This window comes from Hemibagrus wyckioides, linkage group LG15, assembly GCF_019097595.1.
Source record: "Hemibagrus wyckioides isolate EC202008001 linkage group LG15, SWU_Hwy_1.0, whole genome shotgun sequence".
Taxonomy (NCBI): Eukaryota; Metazoa; Chordata; class Actinopteri; order Siluriformes; family Bagridae; genus Hemibagrus; species Hemibagrus wyckioides.
In genome coordinates, this window is record NC_080724.1 from 8433688 (window position 1) to 8455751 (window position 22064).

The window sequence follows — 22064 nt, forward strand, 5'->3', positions numbered from 1 at the left end:
TTTAAGATCATCAAACACATTTTAATATTACACAAAGATAATGCAAGTAAATACAAAATGCAGTTTTTAAATGATTATTTCATTTATAAAGGGAAAAAAAGATGTCCAAACCTACCTGGCACTACGTGAAAAAGTAATTGCCCCCTAAATCTAATAACTGCTTGTGCCACCCTTTGCAGTAACTACTGGAATCAAGCGTTTGCGAAAACTGGCAATGAGTCTTTCGCATCACTGTGGTGGAATTTTGGCCCACTCTTCTTTGCAGAATTGTTTTAATTCTGCCACATTAGAGGGTTTTCGAGCATGAATGGACATGCCACAGCATCTCAATCGGATTTAAGTCCTGACTTTGACTTGGCCACTACAAAACCTTAATTTTGATTTTCTTGAGCCTTTCGGAGGGGGACTTGTTTGTTTGTGACATGTTTGGGATCATTGTCCTGCTGCATAACCCCAGTGTGCTTGAGCTTGAGCTCACAAACTGACGGCCAGACATTCTCCTTCAGGATTTTCTGATAGAATGAAGAATTCACGGTTCCATCAATTATGGCAAGTCGTCCAGGTTCTGAAGCTGCAAAGCAGCCCCAGACCATCACACTACCACCACCATGTTTGACTGTTGGTATGATGTTCTTTTTATGAAATTCTGTGTTGGTTTCTTGCCAGATGTAATGGGATAGACACCTTCCAAATGTTAAACTTTTGTCTCATCAGTCCACAGAATATTTGCCCAAAAGTCTTGGAGATAATCAAGATATTTTTTGGCAAATGTGAGACGAGCCTTTGTGTTCTTTTTGGTCAGCAATGGCTCTTGCCTTGGAACTCTCCCATGGATGCCATTTTTGCCCAGTCTCTCTCTTATTGTTGAATCATGAACACTGACCTTAATTGAGGCAAGTAAGTCCTGCAATTCTTTAGATGTTGTTCTGGGTTCTTTTATGACCTCCTCCGAGTTGTTGTTGTGCTCTTGGAGTAATTTTGGTAGGCCGGCCATTCCTGGAAAGGTTCACCAGTGTTCCAAGTTTTCTCCACTTGTGGATAATGGCTCTGACCGTGGTTCACTGGAGTCCCAAAGCCTTAGAAATGGCTTTATATCCCTTTCCAGACTGATACATACCAACTATTTTGTTTGTCCTCTGTTCTTGAATTTCTTTAGATCGCAGCATGATGTGTTGCTCTTAAAGCATGCTTCACTTTGTCAGACAGGTACTATTTAAGTGATTCCTTGATTCAACAGGTCTGGCAGTAATCAGGCCTGGGTGCATCTAGTGAAATTTAACTCAGCTTTCTAAAATAATGTGGTTAATCACAGTTATTTCATGATTTAACAGGAGGGGACAATTAATTTTTCACATAGGGCCAAGTGCCATGCTATTAATATTGCAAATTACATTTAATTTTATTTATTTAGCAGAAACGTTTAGTAGGGCTTCCATACAAGATCAAACATATTAAAAAGTCTCTCAACTGGAACATCTAGCAACTGAAATATTTTTCAATTGGATTTCAACATGACTCAAAATGCAAGTCATTAACCGTACTGCACAACCAAATAAGGTCAAACTGATGACAAAAAAAAAGATCAAGAAACAATATAAAAGATCCTTGTATTAAACATTAATAGAATCACAACTGAAAACATTATTGGGATTTTTTCTCAAGGACTTACCCTGACATTCAGGAGGAGAAGGTTGAAATATTCCATTTTCAGTACATGATATTATTGCAGGGCCTTCAATTCTAAATTGTTTATTACATGTGTATTTGACTGTGTCTCTATACTCATATTGTCAGGAACAGCTGGACAGTTCCCTGCCGGGCCTGGGGAGGGTGCTGGCAGGTGAACCTTGGAAGCCTGCTTTTTTGTGTGTCTTTTGTGTTACGCCCTTCCCATTGTTCTAATCCTGATTGTGTCACCTGTATCCCATAAGCCCTAATGTTTACCCCTATAAATAGGGATCCTTGTGTTTGTGTCCTTGTCCATGATTGTTACCTGTACCGTGGTTTTTGTCTGGGTTTTGTTTGTTAAGTTCCATGCCCAAGTTAAGACCTAGGTTTTGTTCTCGTTTTGTTTTGTTAACCACGCCATGTCTTGTGTTACGTTTGTTTCCCTATGTCGTGTCTTAAATGTAATAAAAGCAGTGCTTCGCTGAATCCTGCACATGGGTCTCATTCCACCATGTGCTGGCGTGTGCATGCACACCACGGGCGTCCGGGTTCGAGCCCCGCATAGGGCAGGGGTCCCGGACATTACACATAACTTATTCTGAGGTTTGAATTGTCCATATATACATATAAACTGAGTGGTAGAACAAGCTTGAGTTGCTTTCCAGAATTAAATAAAACCAAAATAAAATTAAATAAAACCAAAATAACTAATACAGCTAATCATGTTGTTTCTCATGTAAAGCTGCTTTAAGACAATGCTCTTTGTTAAAAGCGCTATACAAATAAAATTGAATTGAATTGAAATAATGTTTCTATTCTTTTAATACTTTGACCTCAAAAAATCACTTTAAAATCCTTTTTTAAATTTTATCTATTTATATTTCTGCATTTTTAACAGAAAAAAAGAACTGAACTTTAATGCAAATTGGGAACCTACCTCAGCTAATGAACCATAGCTTCAAAATATTAAAAAACAAAACAATTTTCTAAAATGTTCAAAGCCATTGATAATTTTTTACCAGTGCACGGTGTGGAATTTGGACGCCATCCATTTTCCCCACAAGTCAGTTGATCAGACCCCACTGTTTTGTAGCCTTTTTCACACGTGATTTTGATTGATGTATTGTATTTGTACAATGATGACCTTTCAACAATAACGTTTCGGATGGCTCGTGGATCACAGGTGATCTCTGCATAAAAAAGAGCATAGATATATTGAAGCAACACCACAGTTTTGACATTAGACAAAACATAATATAAAACATAAAACAACAAAATCTTTGACCCTGTAACCACTAAAAGGAACTGAAACAATTTTTCAGCTGGATTTCAACATGACTCAAAATCATCAACCATACTGCAAAGCCAAATAAGGTCAAACTGATGATGACTGAACAAAAACAAAAATCAAGAAACAATATAAACATCCTTGTATTAAACATTAATAGAATCACAACTGAAAACATTATTAGGATTTTTTCTCAAGGACTTACCCTGACACCAAGGAGAACGTTGAAATGTTCCATGTTCTGTACATGATATTGTTGCAGAGGCTTTAATTCTATATCCTTCATTACATGTGTATGTGACTGTGTCTTCATACTCATATATCTCCTCCTGAGGGTAGAATTGTCCATTCCTTATACCACGAGGTGGAAAACAGGTCACAACTGAGGAAGAAAGAGTGAAAATTGTACATACAGTGCTGTGAAAAGGTTTTTGCCCCTTCCTATTTTTTTTTTTTTTTTGCATATTTGTCACATTTAAAAGATTCAGATCATCAAACACATTTTAATATTACACAAAGATAATGCAAGTAAATACAAAATGCAGTTTTTAAATGATTATTTCATTTATAAAGGGAAAAAAAGCTGTCCAAACCTACCTGGCACTACGTGAAAAAGTAATTGCCCCTAAATCTAATAACTGCTTGTGCCACCCTTTGAGTATGAATGGACATGCCACAGCATCTCAATCGGATTTAAGTCCTGACTTTGACTTGGCCACTACAAAACCTTAATTTTGATTTTCTTGAGCCATTCGGAGGGAGATTTGCTGGTATGTTTGGGATCATTGTCCTGCTGCATAACCCCAGTGTGCTTGAGCTTGAGCTCACAAACTGACGGCCAGACATTCTCCTTCAGGATTTTCTGATAGAATGAAGAATTCACGGTTCCATCAATTATGGCAAGTCGTCCAGGTTCTGAAGCTGCAAAGCAGCCCCAGACCATCACACTACCACCACCATGTTTGACTGTTGGTATGATGTTCTTTTTATGAAATTCTGTGTTGGTTTCTTGCCAGATGTAATGGGATAGACACCTTCCAAATGTTAAACTTTTGTCTCATCAGTCCACAGAATATTTGCCCAAAAGTCTTGGAGATAATCAAGATATTTTTTGGCAAATGTGAGACGAGCCTTTGTGTTCTTTTTGGTCAGCAATGGCTCTTGCCTTGGAACTCTCCCATGGATGCCATTTTTGCCCAGTCTCTCTCTTATTGTTGAATCATGAACACTGACCTTAATTGAGGCAAGTAAGTCCTGCAATTCTTTAGATGTTGTTCTGGGTTCTTTTATGACCTCCTCCGAGTTGTTGTTGTGCTCTTGGAGTAATTTTGGTAGGCCGGCCATTCCTGGAAAGGTTCACCAGTGTTCCAAGTTTTCTCCACTTGTGGATAATGGCTCTGACCGTGGTTCACTGGAGTCCCAAAGCCTTAGAAATGGCTTTATATCCCTTTCCAGACTGATACATACCAACTATTTTGTTTGTCCTCTGTTCTTGAATTTCTTTAGATCGCAGCATGATGTGTTGCTCTTAAAGCATGCTTCACTTTGTCAGACAGGTACTATTTAAGTGATTCCTTGATTCAACAGGTCTGGCAGTAATCAGGCCTGGGTGCATCTAGTGAAATTTAACTCAGCTTTCTAAAATAATGTGGTTAATCACAGTTATTTCATGATTTAACAGGAGGGGGAAATTAATTTTTCACATAGGGCCAGGTGCCATGCTATTAATATTGCAAATTACATTTAATTTTATTTATTTAGCAGAAACGTTTAGTAGGGCTTCCATACAAGATCATCAAACACATTAAAAAGTGTCTCAACTGGAACATCTAGCAACTGAAATATTTTTCAATTGGATTTCAACATGACTCAAAATGCAAGTCATTAACCGTACTGCACAACCAAATAAGGTCAAACTGATGACAAAAAAAAAAAATCAAGAAACAATATAAAAGATCCTTGTATTAAACATTAATAGAATCACAACTGAAAACATTATTGGGATTTTTTCTCAAGGACTTACCCTGACATTCAGGAGGAGAAGGTTGAAATATTCCATTTTCAGTACATGATATTATTGCAGGGCCTTCAATTCTAAATTGTTTATTACATGTGTATTTGACTGTGTCTCTATACTCATATTGTCAGGAACAGCTGGACAGTTCCCTGCCGGGCCTGGGGAGGGCGCTGGCAGGTGAACCTTGGAAGCCTGCTTTTTTGTGTGTCTTTTGTGTTACGCCCTTCCCATTGTTCTAATCCTGATTGTGTCACCTGTATCCCATAAGCCCTAATGTTTACCCCTATAAATAGGGATCCTTGTGTTTGTGTCCTTGTCCATGATTGTTACCTGTACCGTGGTTTTTGTCTGGGTTTTGTTTGTTAAGTTCCATGCCCAAGTTAAGACCTAGGTTTTGTTCTCGTTTTGTTTTGTTAACCACGCCATGTCTTGTGTTACGTTTGTTTCCCTATGTCGTGTCTTAAATGTAATAAAAGCAGTGCTTCGCTGAATCCTGCACATGGGTCTCATTCCACCATGTGCTGGCGTGTGCATGCACACCACGGGCGTCCGGGTTCGAGCCCCGCATAGGGCAGGGGTCCCGGACATTACACATAACTTATTCTGAGGTTTGAATTGTCCATATATACATATAAACTGAGTGGTAGAACAAGCTTGAGTTGCTTTCCAGAATTAAATAAAACCAAAATAAAATTAAATAAAACCAAAATAACTAATACAGCTAATCATGTTGTTTCTCATGTAAAGCTGCTTTAAGACAATGCTCTTTGTTAAAAGCGCTATACAAATAAAATTGAATTGAATTGAAATAATGTTTCTATTCTTTTAATACTTTGACCTCAAAAAATCACTTTAAAATCCTTTTTTAAATTTTATCTATTTATATTTCTGCATTTTTAACAGAAAAAAAGAACTGAACTTTAATGCAAATTGGGAACCTACCTCAGCTAATGAACCATAGCTTCAAAATATTAAAAAACAAAACAATTTTCTAAAATGTTCAAAGCCATTGATAATTTTTTACCAGTGCACGGTGTGGAATTTGGACGCCATCCATTTTCCCCACAAGTCAGTTGATCAGACCCCACTGTTTTGTAGCCTTTTTCACACGTGATTTTGATTGATGTATTGTATTTGTACAATGATGACCTTTCAACAATAACGTTTCGGATGGCTCGTGGATCACAGGTGATCTCTGCATAAAAAAGAGCATAGATATATTGAAGCAACACCACAGTTTTGACATTAGACAAAACATAATATAAAACATAAAACAACAAAATCTTTGACCCTGTAACCACTAAAAGGAACTGAAACAATTTTTCAGCTGGATTTCAACATGACTCAAAATCATCAACCATACTGCAAAGCCAAATAGGGTCAAACTGATGATGACTGAACAAAAACAAAAATCAAGAAACAATATAAACATCCTTGTATTAAACATTAATAGAATCACAACTGAAAACATTATTAGGATTTTTTCTCAAGGACTTACCCTGACACCAAGGAGAACGTTGAAATGTTCCATGTTCTGTACATGATATTGTTGCAGAGGCTTTAATTCTATATCCTTCATTACATGTGTATGTGACTGTGTCTTCATACTCATATATCTCCTCCTGAGGGTAGAATTGTCCATTCCTTATACCACGAGGTGGAAAACAGGTCACAACTGAGGAAGAAAGAGTGAAAATTGTACATACAGTGCTGTGAAAAGGTTTTTGCCCCTTCCTATTTTTTTTTTTTTTTTGCATATTTGTCACATTTAAAAGATTCAGATCATCAAACACATTTTAATATTACACAAAGATAATGCAAGTAAATACAAAATGCAGTTTTTAAATGATTATTTCATTTATAAAGGGAAAAAAAGCTGTCCAAACCTACCTGGCACTACGTGAAAAAGTAATTGCCCCTAAATCTAATAACTGCTTGTGCCACCCTTTGAGTATGAATGGACATGCCACAGCATCTCAATCGGATTTAAGTCCTGACTTTGACTTGGCCACTACAAAACCTTAATTTTGATTTTCTTGAGCCATTCGGAGGGAGATTTGCTGGTATGTTTGGGATCATTGTCCTGCTGCATAACCCCAGTGTGCTTGAGCTTGAGCTCACAAACTGACGGCCAGACATTCTCCTTCAGGATTTTCTGATAGAATGAAGAATTCACGGTTCCATCAATTATGGCAAGTCGTCCAGGTTCTGAAGCTGCAAAGCAGCCCCAGACCATCACACTACCACCACCATGTTTGACTGTTGGTATGATGTTCTTTTTATGAAATTCTGTGTTGGTTTCTTGCCAGATGTAATGGGATAGACACCTTCCAAATGTTAAACTTTTGTCTCATCAGTCCACAGAATATTTGCCCAAAAGTCTTGGAGATAATCAAGATATTTTTTGGCAAATGTGAGACGAGCCTTTGTGTTCTTTTTGGTCAGCAATGGCTCTTGCCTTGGAACTCTCCCATGGATGCCATTTTTGCCCAGTCTCTCTCTTATTGTTGAATCATGAACACTGACCTTAATTGAGGCAAGTAAGTCCTGCAATTCTTTAGATGTTGTTCTGGGTTCTTTTATGACCTCCTCCGAGTTGTTGTTGTGCTCTTGGAGTAATTTTGGTAGGCTGGTCATTCCTGGAAAGGTTCACCAGTGTTCCAAGTTTTCTCCACTTGTGGATAATGGCTCTGACCGTGGTTCACTGGAGTCCCAAAGCCTTAGAAATGGCTTTATATCCCTTTCCAGACTGATACATACCAACTATTTTGTTTGTCCTCTGTTCTTGAATTTCTTTAGATCGCAGCATGATGTGTTGCTCTTAAAGCATACTTCACTTTGTCAGACAGGTACTATTTAAGTGATTCCTTGATTCAACAGGTCTGGCAGTAATCAGGCCTGGGTGCGTCTAGTGAAATTTAACTCAGCTTTCTAAAATAATGTGGTTAATCACAGTTATTTCATGATTTAACAGGAGGGGGCAATTAATTTTTCACATAGGGCCAAGTGCCATGCTATTAATATTGCAAATTACATTTAATTTTATTTATTTAGCAGAAACGTTTAGTAGGGCTTCCATACAAGATCAAACATATTAAAAAGTGTCTCAACTGGAACATCTAGCAACTGAAATATTTTTCAATTGGATTTCAACATGACTCAAAATGCAAGTCATTAACCGTACTGCACAACCAAATAACTGATGACAAAAAAAAAAAAATCAAGAAACAATATAAAAGATCCTTGTATTAAACATTAATAGAATCACAACTGAAAACATTATTGGGATTTTTTCTCAAGGACTTACCCTGACATTCAGGAGGAGAAGGTTGAAATATTCCATTTTCAGTACATGATATTATTGCAGGGCCTTCAATTCTAAATTGTTTATTACATGTGTATTTGACTGTGTCTCTATACTCATATTGTCAGGAACAGCTGGACAGTTCCCTGCCGGGCCTGGGGAGGGCGCTGGCAGGTGAACCTTGGAAGCCTGCTTTTTTGTGTGTCTTTTGTGTTACGCCCTTCCCATTGTTCTAATCCTGATTGTGTCACCTGTATCCCATAAGCCCTAATGTTTACCCCTATAAATAGGGATCCTTGTGTTTGTGTCCTTGTCCATGATTGTTACCTGTACCGTGGTTTTTGTCTGGGTTTTGTTTGTTAAGTTCCATGCCCAAGTTAAGACCTAGGTTTTGTTCTCGTTTTGTTTTGTTAACCACGCCATGTCTTGTGTTACGTTTGTTTCCCTATGTCGTGTCTTAAATGTAATAAAAGCAGTGCTTCGCTGAATCCTGCACATGGGTCTCATTCCACCATGTGCTGGCGTGTGCATGCACACCACGGGCGTCCGGGTTCGAGCCCCGCATAGGGCAGGGGTCCCGGACATTACACATAACTTATTCTGAGGTTTGAATTGTCCATATATACATATAAACTGAGTGGTAGAACAAGCTTGAGTTGCTTTCCAGAATTAAATAAAACCAAAATAAAATTAAATAAAACCAAAATAACTAATACAGCTAATCATGTTGTTTCTCATGTAAAGCTGCTTTAAGACAATGCTCTTTGTTAAAAGCGCTATACAAATAAAATTGAATTGAATTGAAATAATGTTTCTATTCTTTTAATACTTTGACCTCAAAAAATCACTTTAAAATCCTTTTTTAAATTTTATCTATTTATATTTCTGCATTTTTAACAGAAAAAAAGAACTGAACTTTAATGCAAATTGGGAACCTACCTCAGCTAATGAACCATAGCTTCAAAATATTAAAAAACAAAACAATTTTCTAAAATGTTCAAAGCCATTGATAATTTTTTACCAGTGCACGGTGTGGAATTTGGACGCCATCCATTTTCCCCACAAGTCAGTTGATCAGACCCCACTGTTTTGTAGCCTTTTTCACACGTGATTTTGATTGATGTATTGTATTTGTACAATGATGACCTTTCAACAATAACGTTTCGGATGGCTCGTGGATCACAGGTGATCTCTGCATAAAAAAGAGCATAGATATATTGAAGCAACACCACAGTTTTGACATTAGACAAAACATAATATAAAACATAAAACAACAAAATCTTTGACCCTGTAACCACTAAAAGGAACTGAAACAATTTTTCAGCTGGATTTCAACATGACTCAAAATCATCAACCATACTGCAAAGCCAAATAGGGTCAAACTGATGATGACTGAACAAAAACAAAAATCAAGAAACAATATAAACATCCTTGTATTAAACATTAATAGAATCACAACTGAAAACATTATTAGGATTTTTTCTCAAGGACTTACCCTGACACCAAGGAGAACGTTGAAATGTTCCATGTTCTGTACATGATATTGTTGCAGAGGCTTTAATTCTATATCCTTCATTACATGTGTATGTGACTGTGTCTTCATACTCATATATCTCCTCCTGAGGGTAGAATTGTCCATTCCTTATACCACGAGGTGGAAAACAGGTCACAACTGAGGAAGAAAGAGTGAAAATTGTACATACAGTGCTGTGAAAAGGTTTTTGCCCCTTCCTATTTTTTTTTTTTTTTGCATATTTGTCACATTTAAAAGATTCAGATCATCAAACACATTTTAATATTACACAAAGATAATGCAAGTAAATACAAAATGCAGTTTTTAAATGATTATTTCATTTATAAAGGGAAAAAAAGCTGTCCAAACCTACCTGGCACTACGTGAAAAAGTAATTGCCCCTAAATCTAATAACTGCTTGTGCCACCCTTTGAGTATGAATGGACATGCCACAGCATCTCAATCGGATTTAAGTCCTGACTTTGACTTGGCCACTACAAAACCTTAATTTTGATTTTCTTGAGCCATTCGGAGGGAGATTTGCTGGTATGTTTGGGATCATTGTCCTGCTGCATAACCCCAGTGTGCTTGAGCTTGAGCTCACAAACTGACGGCCAGACATTCTCCTTCAGGATTTTCTGATAGAATGAAGAATTCACGGTTCCATCAATTATGGCAAGTCGTCCAGGTTCTGAAGCTGCAAAGCAGCCCCAGACCATCACACTACCACCACCATGTTTGACTGTTGGTATGATGTTCTTTTTATGAAATTCTGTGTTGGTTTCATGCCAGATGTAATGGGATAGACACCTTCCAAAATGTTAAACTTTTGTCTCATCAGTCCACAGAATATTTGCCCAAAAGTCTTGGAGATAATCAAGATATTTTTTGGCAAATGTGAGACGAGCCTTTGTGTTCTTTTTGGTCAGCAATGGCTCTTGCCTTGGAACTCTCCCATGGATGCCATTTTTGCCCAGTCTCTCTCTTATTGTTGAATCATGAACACTGACCTTAATTGAGGCAAGTAAGTCCTGCAATTCTTTAGATGTTGTTCTGGGTTCTTTTATGACCTCCTCCGAGTTGTTGTTGTGCTCTTGGAGTAATTTTGGTAGGCCGGCCATTCCTGGAAAGGTTCACCAGTGTTCCAAGTTTTCTCCACTTGTGGATAATGGCTCTGACCGTGGTTCACTGGAGTCCCAAAGCCTTAGAAATGGCTTTATATCCCTTTCCAGACTGATACATACCAACTATTTTGTTTGTCCTCTGTTCTTGAATTTCTTTAGATCGCAGCATGATGTGTTGCTCTTAAAGCATACTTCACTTTGTCAGACAGGTACTATTTAAGTGATTCCTTGATTCAACAGGTCTGGCAGTAATCAGGCCTGGGTGCGTCTAGTGAAATTTAACTCAGCTTTCTAAAATAATGTGGTTAATCACAGTTATTTCATGATTTAACAGGAGGGGGCAATTAATTTTTCACATAGGGCCAAGTGCCATGCTATTAATATTGCAAATTACATTTAATTTTATTTATTTAGCAGAAACGTTTAGTAGGGCTTCCATACAAGATCAAACATTAAAAAGTGTCTCAACTGGAACATCTAGCAACTGAAATATTTTTCAATTGGATTTCAACATGACTCAAAATGCAAGTCATTAACCGTACTGCACAACCAAATAAGGTCAAACTGATGACAAAAAAAAAAAAATCAAGAAACAATATAAAAGATCCTTGTATTAAACATTAATAGAATCACAACTGAAAACATTATTGGGATTTTTTCTCAAGGACTTACCCTGACATTCAGGAGGAGAAGGTTGAAATATTCCATTTTCAGTACATGATATTATTGCAGGGCCTTCAATTCTAAATTGTTTATTACATGTGTATTTGACTGTGTCTCTATACTCATATTGTCAGGAACAGCTGGACAGTTCCCTGCCGGGCCTGGGGAGGGCGCTGGCAGGTGAACCTTGGAAGCCTGCTTTTTTGTGTGTCTTTTGTGTTACGCCCTTCCCATTGTTCTAATCCTGATTGTGTCACCTGTATCCCATAAGCCCTAATGTTTACCCCTATAAATAGGGATCCTTGTGTTTGTGTCCTTGTCCATGATTGTTACCTGTACCGTGGTTTTTGTCTGGGTTTTGTTTGTTAAGTTCCATGCCCAAGTTAAGACCTAGGTTTTGTTCTCGTTTTGTTTTGTTAACCACGCCATGTCTTGTGTTACGTTTGTTTCCCTATGTCGTGTCTTAAATGTAATAAAAGCAGTGCTTCGCTGAATCCTGCACATGGGTCTCATTCCACCATGTGCTGGCGTGTGCATGCACACCACGGGCGTCCGGGTTCGAGCCCCGCATAGGGCAGGGGTCCCGGACATTACACATAACTTATTCTGAGGTTTGAATTGTCCATATATACATATAAACTGAGTGGTAGAACAAGCTTGAGTTGCTTTCCAGAATTAAATAAAACCAAAATAAAATTAAATAAAACCAAAATAACTAATACAGCTAATCATGTTGTTTCTCATGTAAAGCTGCTTTAAGACAATGCTCTTTGTTAAAAGCGCTATACAAATAAAATTGAATTGAATTGAAATAATGTTTCTATTCTTTTAATACTTTGACCTCAAAAAATCACTTTAAAATCCTTTTTTAAATTTTATCTATTTATATTTCTGCATTTTTAACAGAAAAAAAGAACTGAACTTTAATGCAAATTGGGAACCTACCTCAGCTAATGAACCATAGCTTCAAAATATTAAAAAACAAAACAATTTTCTAAAATGTTCAAAGCCATTGATAATTTTTTACCAGTGCACGGTGTGGAATTTGGACGCCATCCATTTTCCCCACAAGTCAGTTGATCAGACCCCACTGTTTTGTAGCCTTTTTCACACGTGATTTTGATTGATGTATTGTATTTGTACAATGATGACCTTTCAACAATAACGTTTCGGATGGCTCGTGGATCACAGGTGATCTCTGCATAAAAAAGAGCATAGATATATTGAAGCAACACCACAATTTTGACATTAGCCAAAACATTAAAACTTGGTCTCAACTATTATGACAGTAATTCTAAGCATAGCTCCAAAGTTGCAATAGAACGGCTTAAACAAAACAAGACTTTGATGAGACTTTGTCCTTACATGCACTTTAGTTCAAAGACAGAGTAACTTTCCTATATTTTCTGACTGCTAGACTCCTTAAAATCCTGTTTCATCATTAAGACCTTTTAGAATCTCTACTACAGTAGCAGTATTTTACTAAAATTCATGTTTTGTATTCTTTCCCCTACTGAGAACCACTGACTCATCCCTGGATGAAAAAAAAACTTTCTTTAAACCATAAAACAACAAAATCTTTGACCCTGTAACCACTAAAAGGAACTGAAACAATTTTTCAGCTGGATTTCAACATGACTCAAAATCATCAACCATACTGCTAAGCCAAATAGGGTCAAACTGATGATGACTGAACAAAAACAAAAATCAAGAAACAATATAAACATCCTTGTATTAAACATTAATAGAATCACAACTGAAAACATTATTAGGATTTTTTCTCAAGGACTTACCCTGACACCAAGGAGAACGTTGAAATGTTCCATGTTCTGTACATGATATTGTTGCAGAGGCTTTAATTCTATATCCTTCATTACATGTGTATGTGACTGTGTCTCCATACTCATATATCTCCTCCTGAGGGTAGAATTGTCCATTGCTTATACCACGAGGTGGAAAACAGGTCACAACTGAGGAAGAAAGAGTGAAAATTTTACATACAGTGCTGTGAAAAGGTTTTTGCCCCTTCCTATTTTTTTTAATTTCTTGCATATTTGTCACATTATAAAAGTTTAAGATCATCAAACAAATTTTAATATTACACAAAGATAATGCAAGTAAATACAAAATGCAGTTTTTAAATGATTATTTCATTTATAAAGGGAAAAAAAGATGTCCAAACCTACCTGGCACTACGTGAAAAAGTAATTGCCCCCTAAATCTAATAACTGCTTGTGCCACCCTTTGCAGTAACTACTGGAATCAAGCGTTTGCGAAAACTGGCAATGAGTCTTTTGCATCACTGTGGTGGAATTTTGGCCCACTCTTCTTTGCAGAATTGTTTTAATTCTGCCACATTAGAGGGTTTTCGAGCATGAATGGACATGCCACAGCATCTCAATCGGATTTAAGTCCTGACTTTGACTTGGCCACTACAAAACCTTAATTTTGATTTTCTTGAGCCTTTCGGAGGGGGACTTGCTGGTATGTTTGGGATCATTGTCCTGCTGCATAACCCCAGTGTGCTTGAGCTTGAGCTCACAAACTGACGGCCAGACATTCTCCTTCAGGATTTTCTGATAGAATGAAGAATTCACGGTTCCATCAATTATGGCAAGTCGTCCAGGTTCTGAAGCTGCAAAGCAGCCCCAGACCATCACACTACCACCACCATGTTTGACTGTTGGTATGATGTTCTTTTTATGAAATTCTGTGTTGGTTTCTTGCCAGATGTAATGGGATAGACACCTTCCAAATGTTAAACTTTTGTCTCATCAGTCCACAGAATATTTGCCCAAAAGTCTTGGAGATAATCAAGATATTTTTTGGCAAATGTGAGACGAGCCTTTGTGTTCTTTTTGGTCAGCAATGGCTCTTGCCTTGGAACTCTCCCATGGATGCCGTTTTTGCCCAGTCTCTCTCTTATTGTTGAATCATGAACACTGACCTTAATTGAGGCAAGTAAGTCCTGCAATTCTTTAGATGTTGTTCTGGGTTCTTTTATGACCTCCTCCGAGTTGTTGTTGTGCTCTTGGAGTAATTTTGGTAGGCCGGCCATTCCTGGAAAGGTTCACCAGTGTTCCAAGTTTTCTCCACTTGTGGATAATGGCTCTGACCGTGGTTCACTGGAGTCCCAAAGCCTTAGAAATGGCTTTATATCCCTTTCCAGACTGATACATACCAACTATTTTGTTTGTCCTCTGTTCTTGAATTTCTTTAGATCACAGCATGATGTGTTGCTCTTAAAGCATGCTTCACTTTGTCAGACAGGTACTATTTAAGTGATTCCTTGATTCAACAGGTCTGGCAGTAATCAGGCCTGGGTGCGTCTAGTGAAATTTAACTCAGCTTTCTAAAATAATGTGGTTAATCACAGTTATTTCATGATTTAACAGGAGGGGGCAGTTAATTTTTCACGTAGGGCTAGATAGGTTTGGACAGCTTTTTTGTGCCTTAATAAATGAAATGATCATTTAAAAAAAGGCATTTTGTATTTACTTGCATTATCTTTGTGTAATATTAAAATGTGTTTTATGATCTAAATCTTTTAAGTGTGACAAATGTCCAAAAAATAAAATTAAATAAAAAAAAAAGCGAGCAAAACAGTTATATTTATAAGCTGGCGATTTTCTTTCAATTCTAACTGCATTTAGGATTTCAGGTCTCTCACAGGTCTCAAATGTATAAAAACAATTACAAAAGAATGACAGACTGTTTTATTCCTTGTACCTGTTTGCGCTAAAAATAAAAGTTAGAATTAACACAATCCAGATGATAAAGAATAAAAATGTAAAAGCAGGATTTTTGTTCTTATTTCAGCATAACTCAAAATGCAAATCATCAACCATAATGCAAAGCCAAATAAGGTCAAACTGATGATGACTGAACAAAAACAAAAATCAAGAAACAATATAAACATCCTTGTATTAAACATTAATAGAATCACAGCTGAAAACATTATTGGGATTTTTCTCAAGGACTTACTCTGACACTCAGGAGAAGGTTGAAATGTTCCATGTTCTGTACATGATATTGTTGCAGAGGCTTTAATTCTATATCCTTCAGTACATGTGTATGTGACTCTGTCTTCATACTTATATAACATCTTCTGAGGTCTGAATTGTCCATTGCTTATAACAAGAGGTGGAGAGCAGGTCACAACTGAGGAAGAAAGAGTGAAAATTATATATATACATAAATATATATGAACTTAGTGGTAGAACAAGCTTGAGTTGCTTTCCAGAATTAAATAAAACCCTCAGTCCACAATAACTAATACAGCTAATGCACTTCATAATAGGAAATTACACTCTCTATTCCCTGGGACAATTCTCTGAAAAATGTTAAAAATGTAACAAAAACCTATTTTAAAAAACATGTAGCATGAAATAATGTTTCTATTCTTTTAATACTTTGACCTCAAAAAATCACTTTAAAATCCTTTTTTAAATTTTATCTATTTATATTTCTGCATTTTTAACAGAAAAAAAGAACTGAACTTTAATGCAAATTGGGAACCTACCTCAGCTAATGAACCATAGCTTCAAAATATTAAAAAACAAAACAATTTTCTAAAATGTTCAAAGCCATTGATAATTTTTTACCAGTGCACGGTGTGGAATTTGGACGCCATCCAGTTTCCCCACAAGTCAGTTGATCAGACCCCACTGTTTTGTAGCCTTTTTCACACGTGATTTTGATTGATGTATTGTATTTGTACAATGATGACCTTTCAACAATAACGTTTCGGATGGCTCGTGGATCACAGGTGATCTCTGCATAAAAAAGAGCATAGATATATTGAAGCAACACCACAATTTTGACATTAGCCAAAACATTAAAACTTGGTCTCAACTATTATGACAGTAATTCTAAGCATAGCTCCAAAGTTGCAATAGAACGGCTTAAACAAAACAAGACTTTGATGAGACTTTGTCCTTACATGCACTTTAGTTCAAAGACAGAGTAACTTTCCTATATTTTCTGACTGCTAGACTCCTTAAAATCCTGTTTCATCATTAAGACCTTTTAGAATCTCTACTACAGTAGCAGTATTTTACTAAAATTCATGTTTTGTATTCTTTCCCCTACTGAGAACCACTGACTCATCCCTGGATGAAAAAAAAACTTTCTTTAAACCATAAAACAACAAAATCTTTGACCCTGTAACCACTAAAAGGAACTGAAACAATTTTTCAGCTGGATTTCAACATGACTCAAAATCATCAACCATACTGCTAAGCCAAATAGGGTCAAACTGATGATGACTGAACAAAAACAAAAATCAAGAAACAATATAAACATCCTTGTATTAAACATTAATAGAATCACAACTGAAAACATTATTAGGATTTTTTCTCAAGGACTTACCCTGACACTCAGGAGAAGGTTGAAATGTTCCATGTTCTGTACATGATTTTCTTGGAAAGCCTCTAAGTCTAAATCCTTCATTACATGTGTATGTGACTGTGTCTTCATACTCATATATCTCCTCCTGAGGGTAGAATTGTCCATTGCTTATACCACGAGGTGGAAAACAGGTCACAACTGAGGAAGAAAGAGTGAAAATGATATATTTGTAATAATATTTTTGAAAAACTGTGCCCTTTTTTATCTCGAACTAACAAGAAAAACCTTATATTGAATTGATAAAATGAATATATAATTTGGTATATTATTCAGAAATATTTGTTATTAGTACTAGTGCACTGAGTAGAAGGTGGATCCCACCCATCTTCTGTACAAATCAGGGTATCAGACCCATCCATTTTGTAGCCTTTAATACACTGGAGGCGGACAAAGTCTCTGTATTTATAAGGTGGCGATTTTCCTTCGATTCTAAATGCTTTTTGGATTTCAGGTTTCTCACAAGTCACAGCTGTATGAAAACAATGAGAAAAGAATGGCAGAATCTTTTATTCCTTGTACCTGTTTGTGCTAAAAATAAAATGTAGAATGAACACAATCACAATGATCAAGAATAAAAAAATGTAAAAGCTAGATTTTTGTTTTTATTTTTAATAAAATATGTTTAAAAGTGAATTGAGTGGTGAAACTCACAAAGACACCGAGGAGGAGCAGGCTGAAAATTTCCATTATTGGAACATGTTACTAGCGAAGATCCAAAAAGATCAAGACCTCTCTTACAAGAGTAAAGGACTCCTTCTCCATAGGCATAGGATTCCTCCACTGGTTCAAATTCTCCATCTATTATACTGGGAGGTGGTAGACACTTCACCACTGATACAAAAAATAACAAAAAAACAATTTAGACATTTTTTTTAAATTCTAGAATAATACTGAAGGTCTTCTCTCTGTCTTTAGACAAAGTTGAACAAAGATTGTTTTTTACATCACATCAACCTGCAGTTTTAACAGGATGGTGTAGACACTTTTTTCTGCCTCTTTTATTTTTAAAGAATTTTTATAAGCAACAATGAATGAAGGAATGAATGAATGAATAGCATGCTACATACTCTGAAATACTGACTAAAAGTATATTTGTTAAATGTTAAGAGCATTTCTTAAAAACCACCACCAAATCATCGTTCATTTTCTTTCTTCTTCTTCTTCTTTCGGCTTTTTCCTTCAGGGGTCGCCACAGCAAATGATCTCTCTCCACCTATCCCTATCTTCTGCATCCTCAACACTTACAGCCACTAGCTTCATATCTTCATTTATTACATCCACATACCTCCTCTTTGGCCTTCCTCTTTGCCTCCTGCCTGGCAGCTCCATGTCCAACATTCTCCCACCAATATACTCACTCTCCCTCCTCTGAACATGTCCAAGCCATCTTAATCTGGCCTCCCTAACTTCATCCCCCAAACGTCCATCATGAGCTGTCCCTCTGATGTACTCGTTCCTAATCCTGTCCAACCTTGTCACTCCCAAAGAGAACCTCAACATCTTCAGCTCTGCTACCTCCAGCTCTTCCTCAGTGACACTGTCTCTAATGCAGTCTCTGTACTAACTATGTAACTTACTAACTGTAAATAAAGAGACTAATAGTGTTACTGAAAGAGCTTAGGTTGAATGGCCGCTGCAGTCATCATAGTTCACTATGATGTAATCCATAGTTCACTGGATTATCAGTGAGACAGTGAGATCGAGGTAATTAAAATCAAGTTAAATGACCATCTATGTGATCAGTGAATGCTGACTAAACAAGTCTTGGATAACACAAAACCATGTTTAAAGATGAAAAATGTACCATTTTATGATAAATTATAATACATTGTATTGTATATAATGTACATCTGCACATTTGCACATTTCAGGACTGCGCATACAAAAACATAAACATACATGTTGCACAGTCTGCTCCCGTTTACACACAAAGAGGACTTATGCACATCTGCACTTTAATAGATGGACAATACCACTGCTCTCATCACCTCATCACCTTATTCCACTTCGTGACCACCCCGTACTGCTGCTGTCTGCACCTTGGACACTATTGCACACTACACACTATTCACTTTATATAATTTTGCATAACACAGTTGTTACATTTTACACTTCCTATATATATTGTATTTTATATACATATTCTATATACATATATACCCTGCCTTACTTTATTTATGTTTATTATATTTTATTCTATTTTTATTCTATTTTATTTTTACCTACTGTGAACTTGTTGTTTTTATATTTTATATTTTTCGTATAATTCGTATTTTTATATTTTATATTTCATAATTTTTATCTTTTTTTTCTGTCCTTATTCCTTTCCTTTTTTCCTTTTTCAAGGGTCAAAACAGTCATGCACTATGCACGATTATGTATGTGACAAATAAAATTTGACTTGATTTGATTTATATAATAATAAATATTATTACCTTCACATACAGGAGATCTCTCATCCCAACCACTTTCTCTGCAATTTCTCGTTGAGTGTCCAACAAGCAGATAACTGTAAACAGGTATTTCTTTAAAATATGCTTTCCAAATTCAAATGTTCACCATTATCATTACTTTGGTACAGAAGTGTATGACATTTGATTCTGAAATCAATTTATACATAGGAATGAACTATTTACCATAAGCCTTTATACACAGCACAATATTTATAATTATACAATCTAATGTGTCAAAACTTTGGATTAACTAGTTGTGGAATTTGTACACAGTTACACTACATGTGGTGTTTATGCACAGACAAGCACATGCATGTGTGCACAAAAGCCAATATGGACAATTGCTTACCCTTCATTACACTGCGCTGTGATTGTTGCGCCATACAGAATGCCTTCTGAAAATAAATACTTTCCATTGAGAACCTCACCAGGATTTCCACAGGATTTTTCTGGATAAAAATACACATGCCATAAAAACAGACATTTTCTTCTCCTTTTGCTCAGAACATAGAAACACACGTTTAAAAAAGAGAATCGTGATATGATATTTTTGCCATGTCAACCACCGCTAATCCAAAGTACGGAATACAAATATGACAAATTAAAGCTTAATCTAAAAATATGTTTATAGAATAATTACTTTTACACTGAAGTTGGAGTTTGCTCCACTGGTTTCCATTGCAGGTGATTGACCTGGAAGCCGTTGATCTTACTGGAATATAACCGGTGGAACATTTGAACTTTACAGTGGAGCCTTCAGGAAAAGTCTGTTGGTCTGGAATATCAATCATAATCTTGTTTTCTCCAACAGGAGGCATTTCACACTGGGCTGAACGAAAAACAAATCAGACATATTAGTGCTTAATTTTTTTAACCCTGATTCCAAATTCTTAACCCTGTCCTTGTATTACAATAGACACAGAATAAAACTGATGGAAATGCTTTCTCCGAGAGCTCACCTCGGACATTTAGAGCCTGCATAAGAAGTGTAAAGAAGATGATCATGTAGCGCAACATCTTCAGCTGTAACTATGCAACTGTAACTCCAGCAAGGGTCTTGGAGTTGCTCAGTCCTAGATCATGACTGTCCAAGAACGTTACCTGGAAATAAAATATATGTGCTAAATAAGTTACATTTACAGGGTAAATAACATGAGAAAATATCAATAAGCAATGAAGTAGAAGAAGAAGAAGAAGGTAGAGCAGGAGGAGGAGTAGGAAGAGAATGAAGAGGAGGTGGAGGATTAGGAAGGAGATACTTTTGAAGCGACCCAGACTGTAAATATATACCAGATTACATAGAAGACAAAATCATAATAATTACAAGATAATATCAACAACAGCAATGAAGAAGAAAACAAAGAAGGAGATGAGGATAAAAGGATAGGTTTGTTTTGCAGGGACTATTATTTGAAGCAAAGAGTTGTTAAAGACTGATCTGAGTTGACAAGAACAAGCAGAAACAACACAAATGTTTTTCTTGTGTGTTTTGTTCTTGCTCCTGTGTTGATTTAGATCCCAGAGGCCTCTTAATTCCTTCTGAGCTCAATAAGCTGTCTGTTTTTATAATGTTGCCTGCCCCAGGGAAATAACTTTGTGGATTAAACCATTGCCATCAACCAACCAAAAAAAATCCTTCTTTTAAAATCACTTTTAAGATGATCGATTTTTCATCACGAATATGGATTCCATAAATATTAATCCATAAATATAAAACTTTTTTCTGCTACAGTAGAAGAGAGTGCATTGCACTGACTTGTCTTGAATGGGTTTAAAGTAGAGTTGGAATGCAAGATATTCTGTGTGCACAAACTACCCCCCAAAAAAGCTCTAGGGTTATTTCCTAATAAATACATTAAATACTTCGAAGATATATATTTTATTTAATGTTACGACTAACTGTAAACTCAATCTCACTAGACATTTTAGCGCTAATTTAAATAGTATAAATACCTCACCCTTATCCGCTGCCTCCTCCTGTAATTACACTGCCTCCGTTTCTCACCTCTCGGATATAAAAGCAAGGGCTACGTGGCTCCGCCCCTTCTGGAAAACGGGGGGTTGTTGGTGCGACCAAATGCAAAGTTCAACTCTTAGAATAAAAGAAAACATTTCTGCTCTTTTTTGTTTGTAAACGAACCACGAGGTATAAATATTTAACTAGGACTGGTTGCTATGTAAACAAACAAAAAAAAAAAACACCTACACGAGAGGATTTATAAATTGATTGAAAACAACAACCCATGTGATGTGCATTATTTATTATTTTCTAAAAGCAGAGTTAAAAAAAACTTTATTTTTTAAATGTGCTTAAAGAGATTAAGAGATCTTGCTCTTACCAAAGTGACTTGAACGTAAATACGACTTCCCAACTCGTAAATATGTACTTCCCAGGAAACTCGTAATTACGACTTTGCGGTGGCGTTCATGCACCATGAACCCGGAGGAGCCTTGTTTCATGTTCTGCATCAGCTATATATAGTCGAAATGGCAATAAAATCTTCTTGACCTGACTAATGCTGCAGTTTAATACCTCTGAGATGTATTTGAATGTAGCCTGTGCAGCAGGTCTTCTTCTCCCCAGACCTCACTAACGCTGTTTTTACTTGAAAGTCTTCTGTTATT

At 36.5% G+C, this 22064-nt stretch overlaps 1 protein-coding gene across 6 annotated transcripts in view; it reads right to left on the reverse strand.

The window, feature by feature from the left end:
* Positions 1-21550, reverse strand: part of LOC131366250 (sushi, von Willebrand factor type A, EGF and pentraxin domain-containing protein 1-like) — a 61216-nt gene extending 39666 nt beyond the window's left edge. For 4 of the 6 annotated variants that reach the window (XM_058410540.1, XM_058410538.1, XM_058410543.1 and 1 more), the window contains exons 1-18: positions 21398-21550; positions 20399-20540; positions 20080-20268; positions 19789-19888; positions 19422-19495; positions 17638-17817; positions 17279-17455; positions 16948-17124; positions 16182-16352; positions 15562-15738; positions 13371-13547; positions 12605-12775; positions 9773-9949; positions 9299-9469; positions 6472-6648; positions 5998-6168; positions 3162-3338; positions 2688-2858 (exon numbers count right to left, since the gene is read on the reverse strand). In XM_058410540.1, the coding sequence (XP_058266523.1) occupies positions 2688-2858; positions 3162-3338; positions 5998-6168; positions 6472-6648; positions 9299-9469; positions 9773-9949; positions 12605-12775; positions 13371-13547; positions 15562-15738; positions 16182-16352; positions 16948-17124; positions 17279-17455; positions 17638-17817; positions 19422-19495; positions 19789-19888; positions 20080-20268; positions 20399-20456 (2695 nt within the window). In that variant the 5' untranslated portion in view covers positions 20457-20540; positions 21398-21550. Of the gene's footprint in view, positions 1-2687; positions 2859-3161; positions 3339-5997; positions 6169-6471; positions 6649-9298; positions 9470-9772; positions 9950-12604; positions 12776-13370; positions 13548-15561; positions 15739-16181; positions 16353-16947; positions 17125-17278; positions 17456-17637; positions 17818-19421; positions 19496-19788; positions 19889-20079; positions 20269-20398; positions 20541-21392 lie in introns of all 6 variants that reach the window. The other 2 variants (XM_058410539.1, XM_058410541.1) reach the window with 2 other exon arrangements.
* Between the last annotated feature and the right edge of the window lie 514 nt (positions 21551-22064).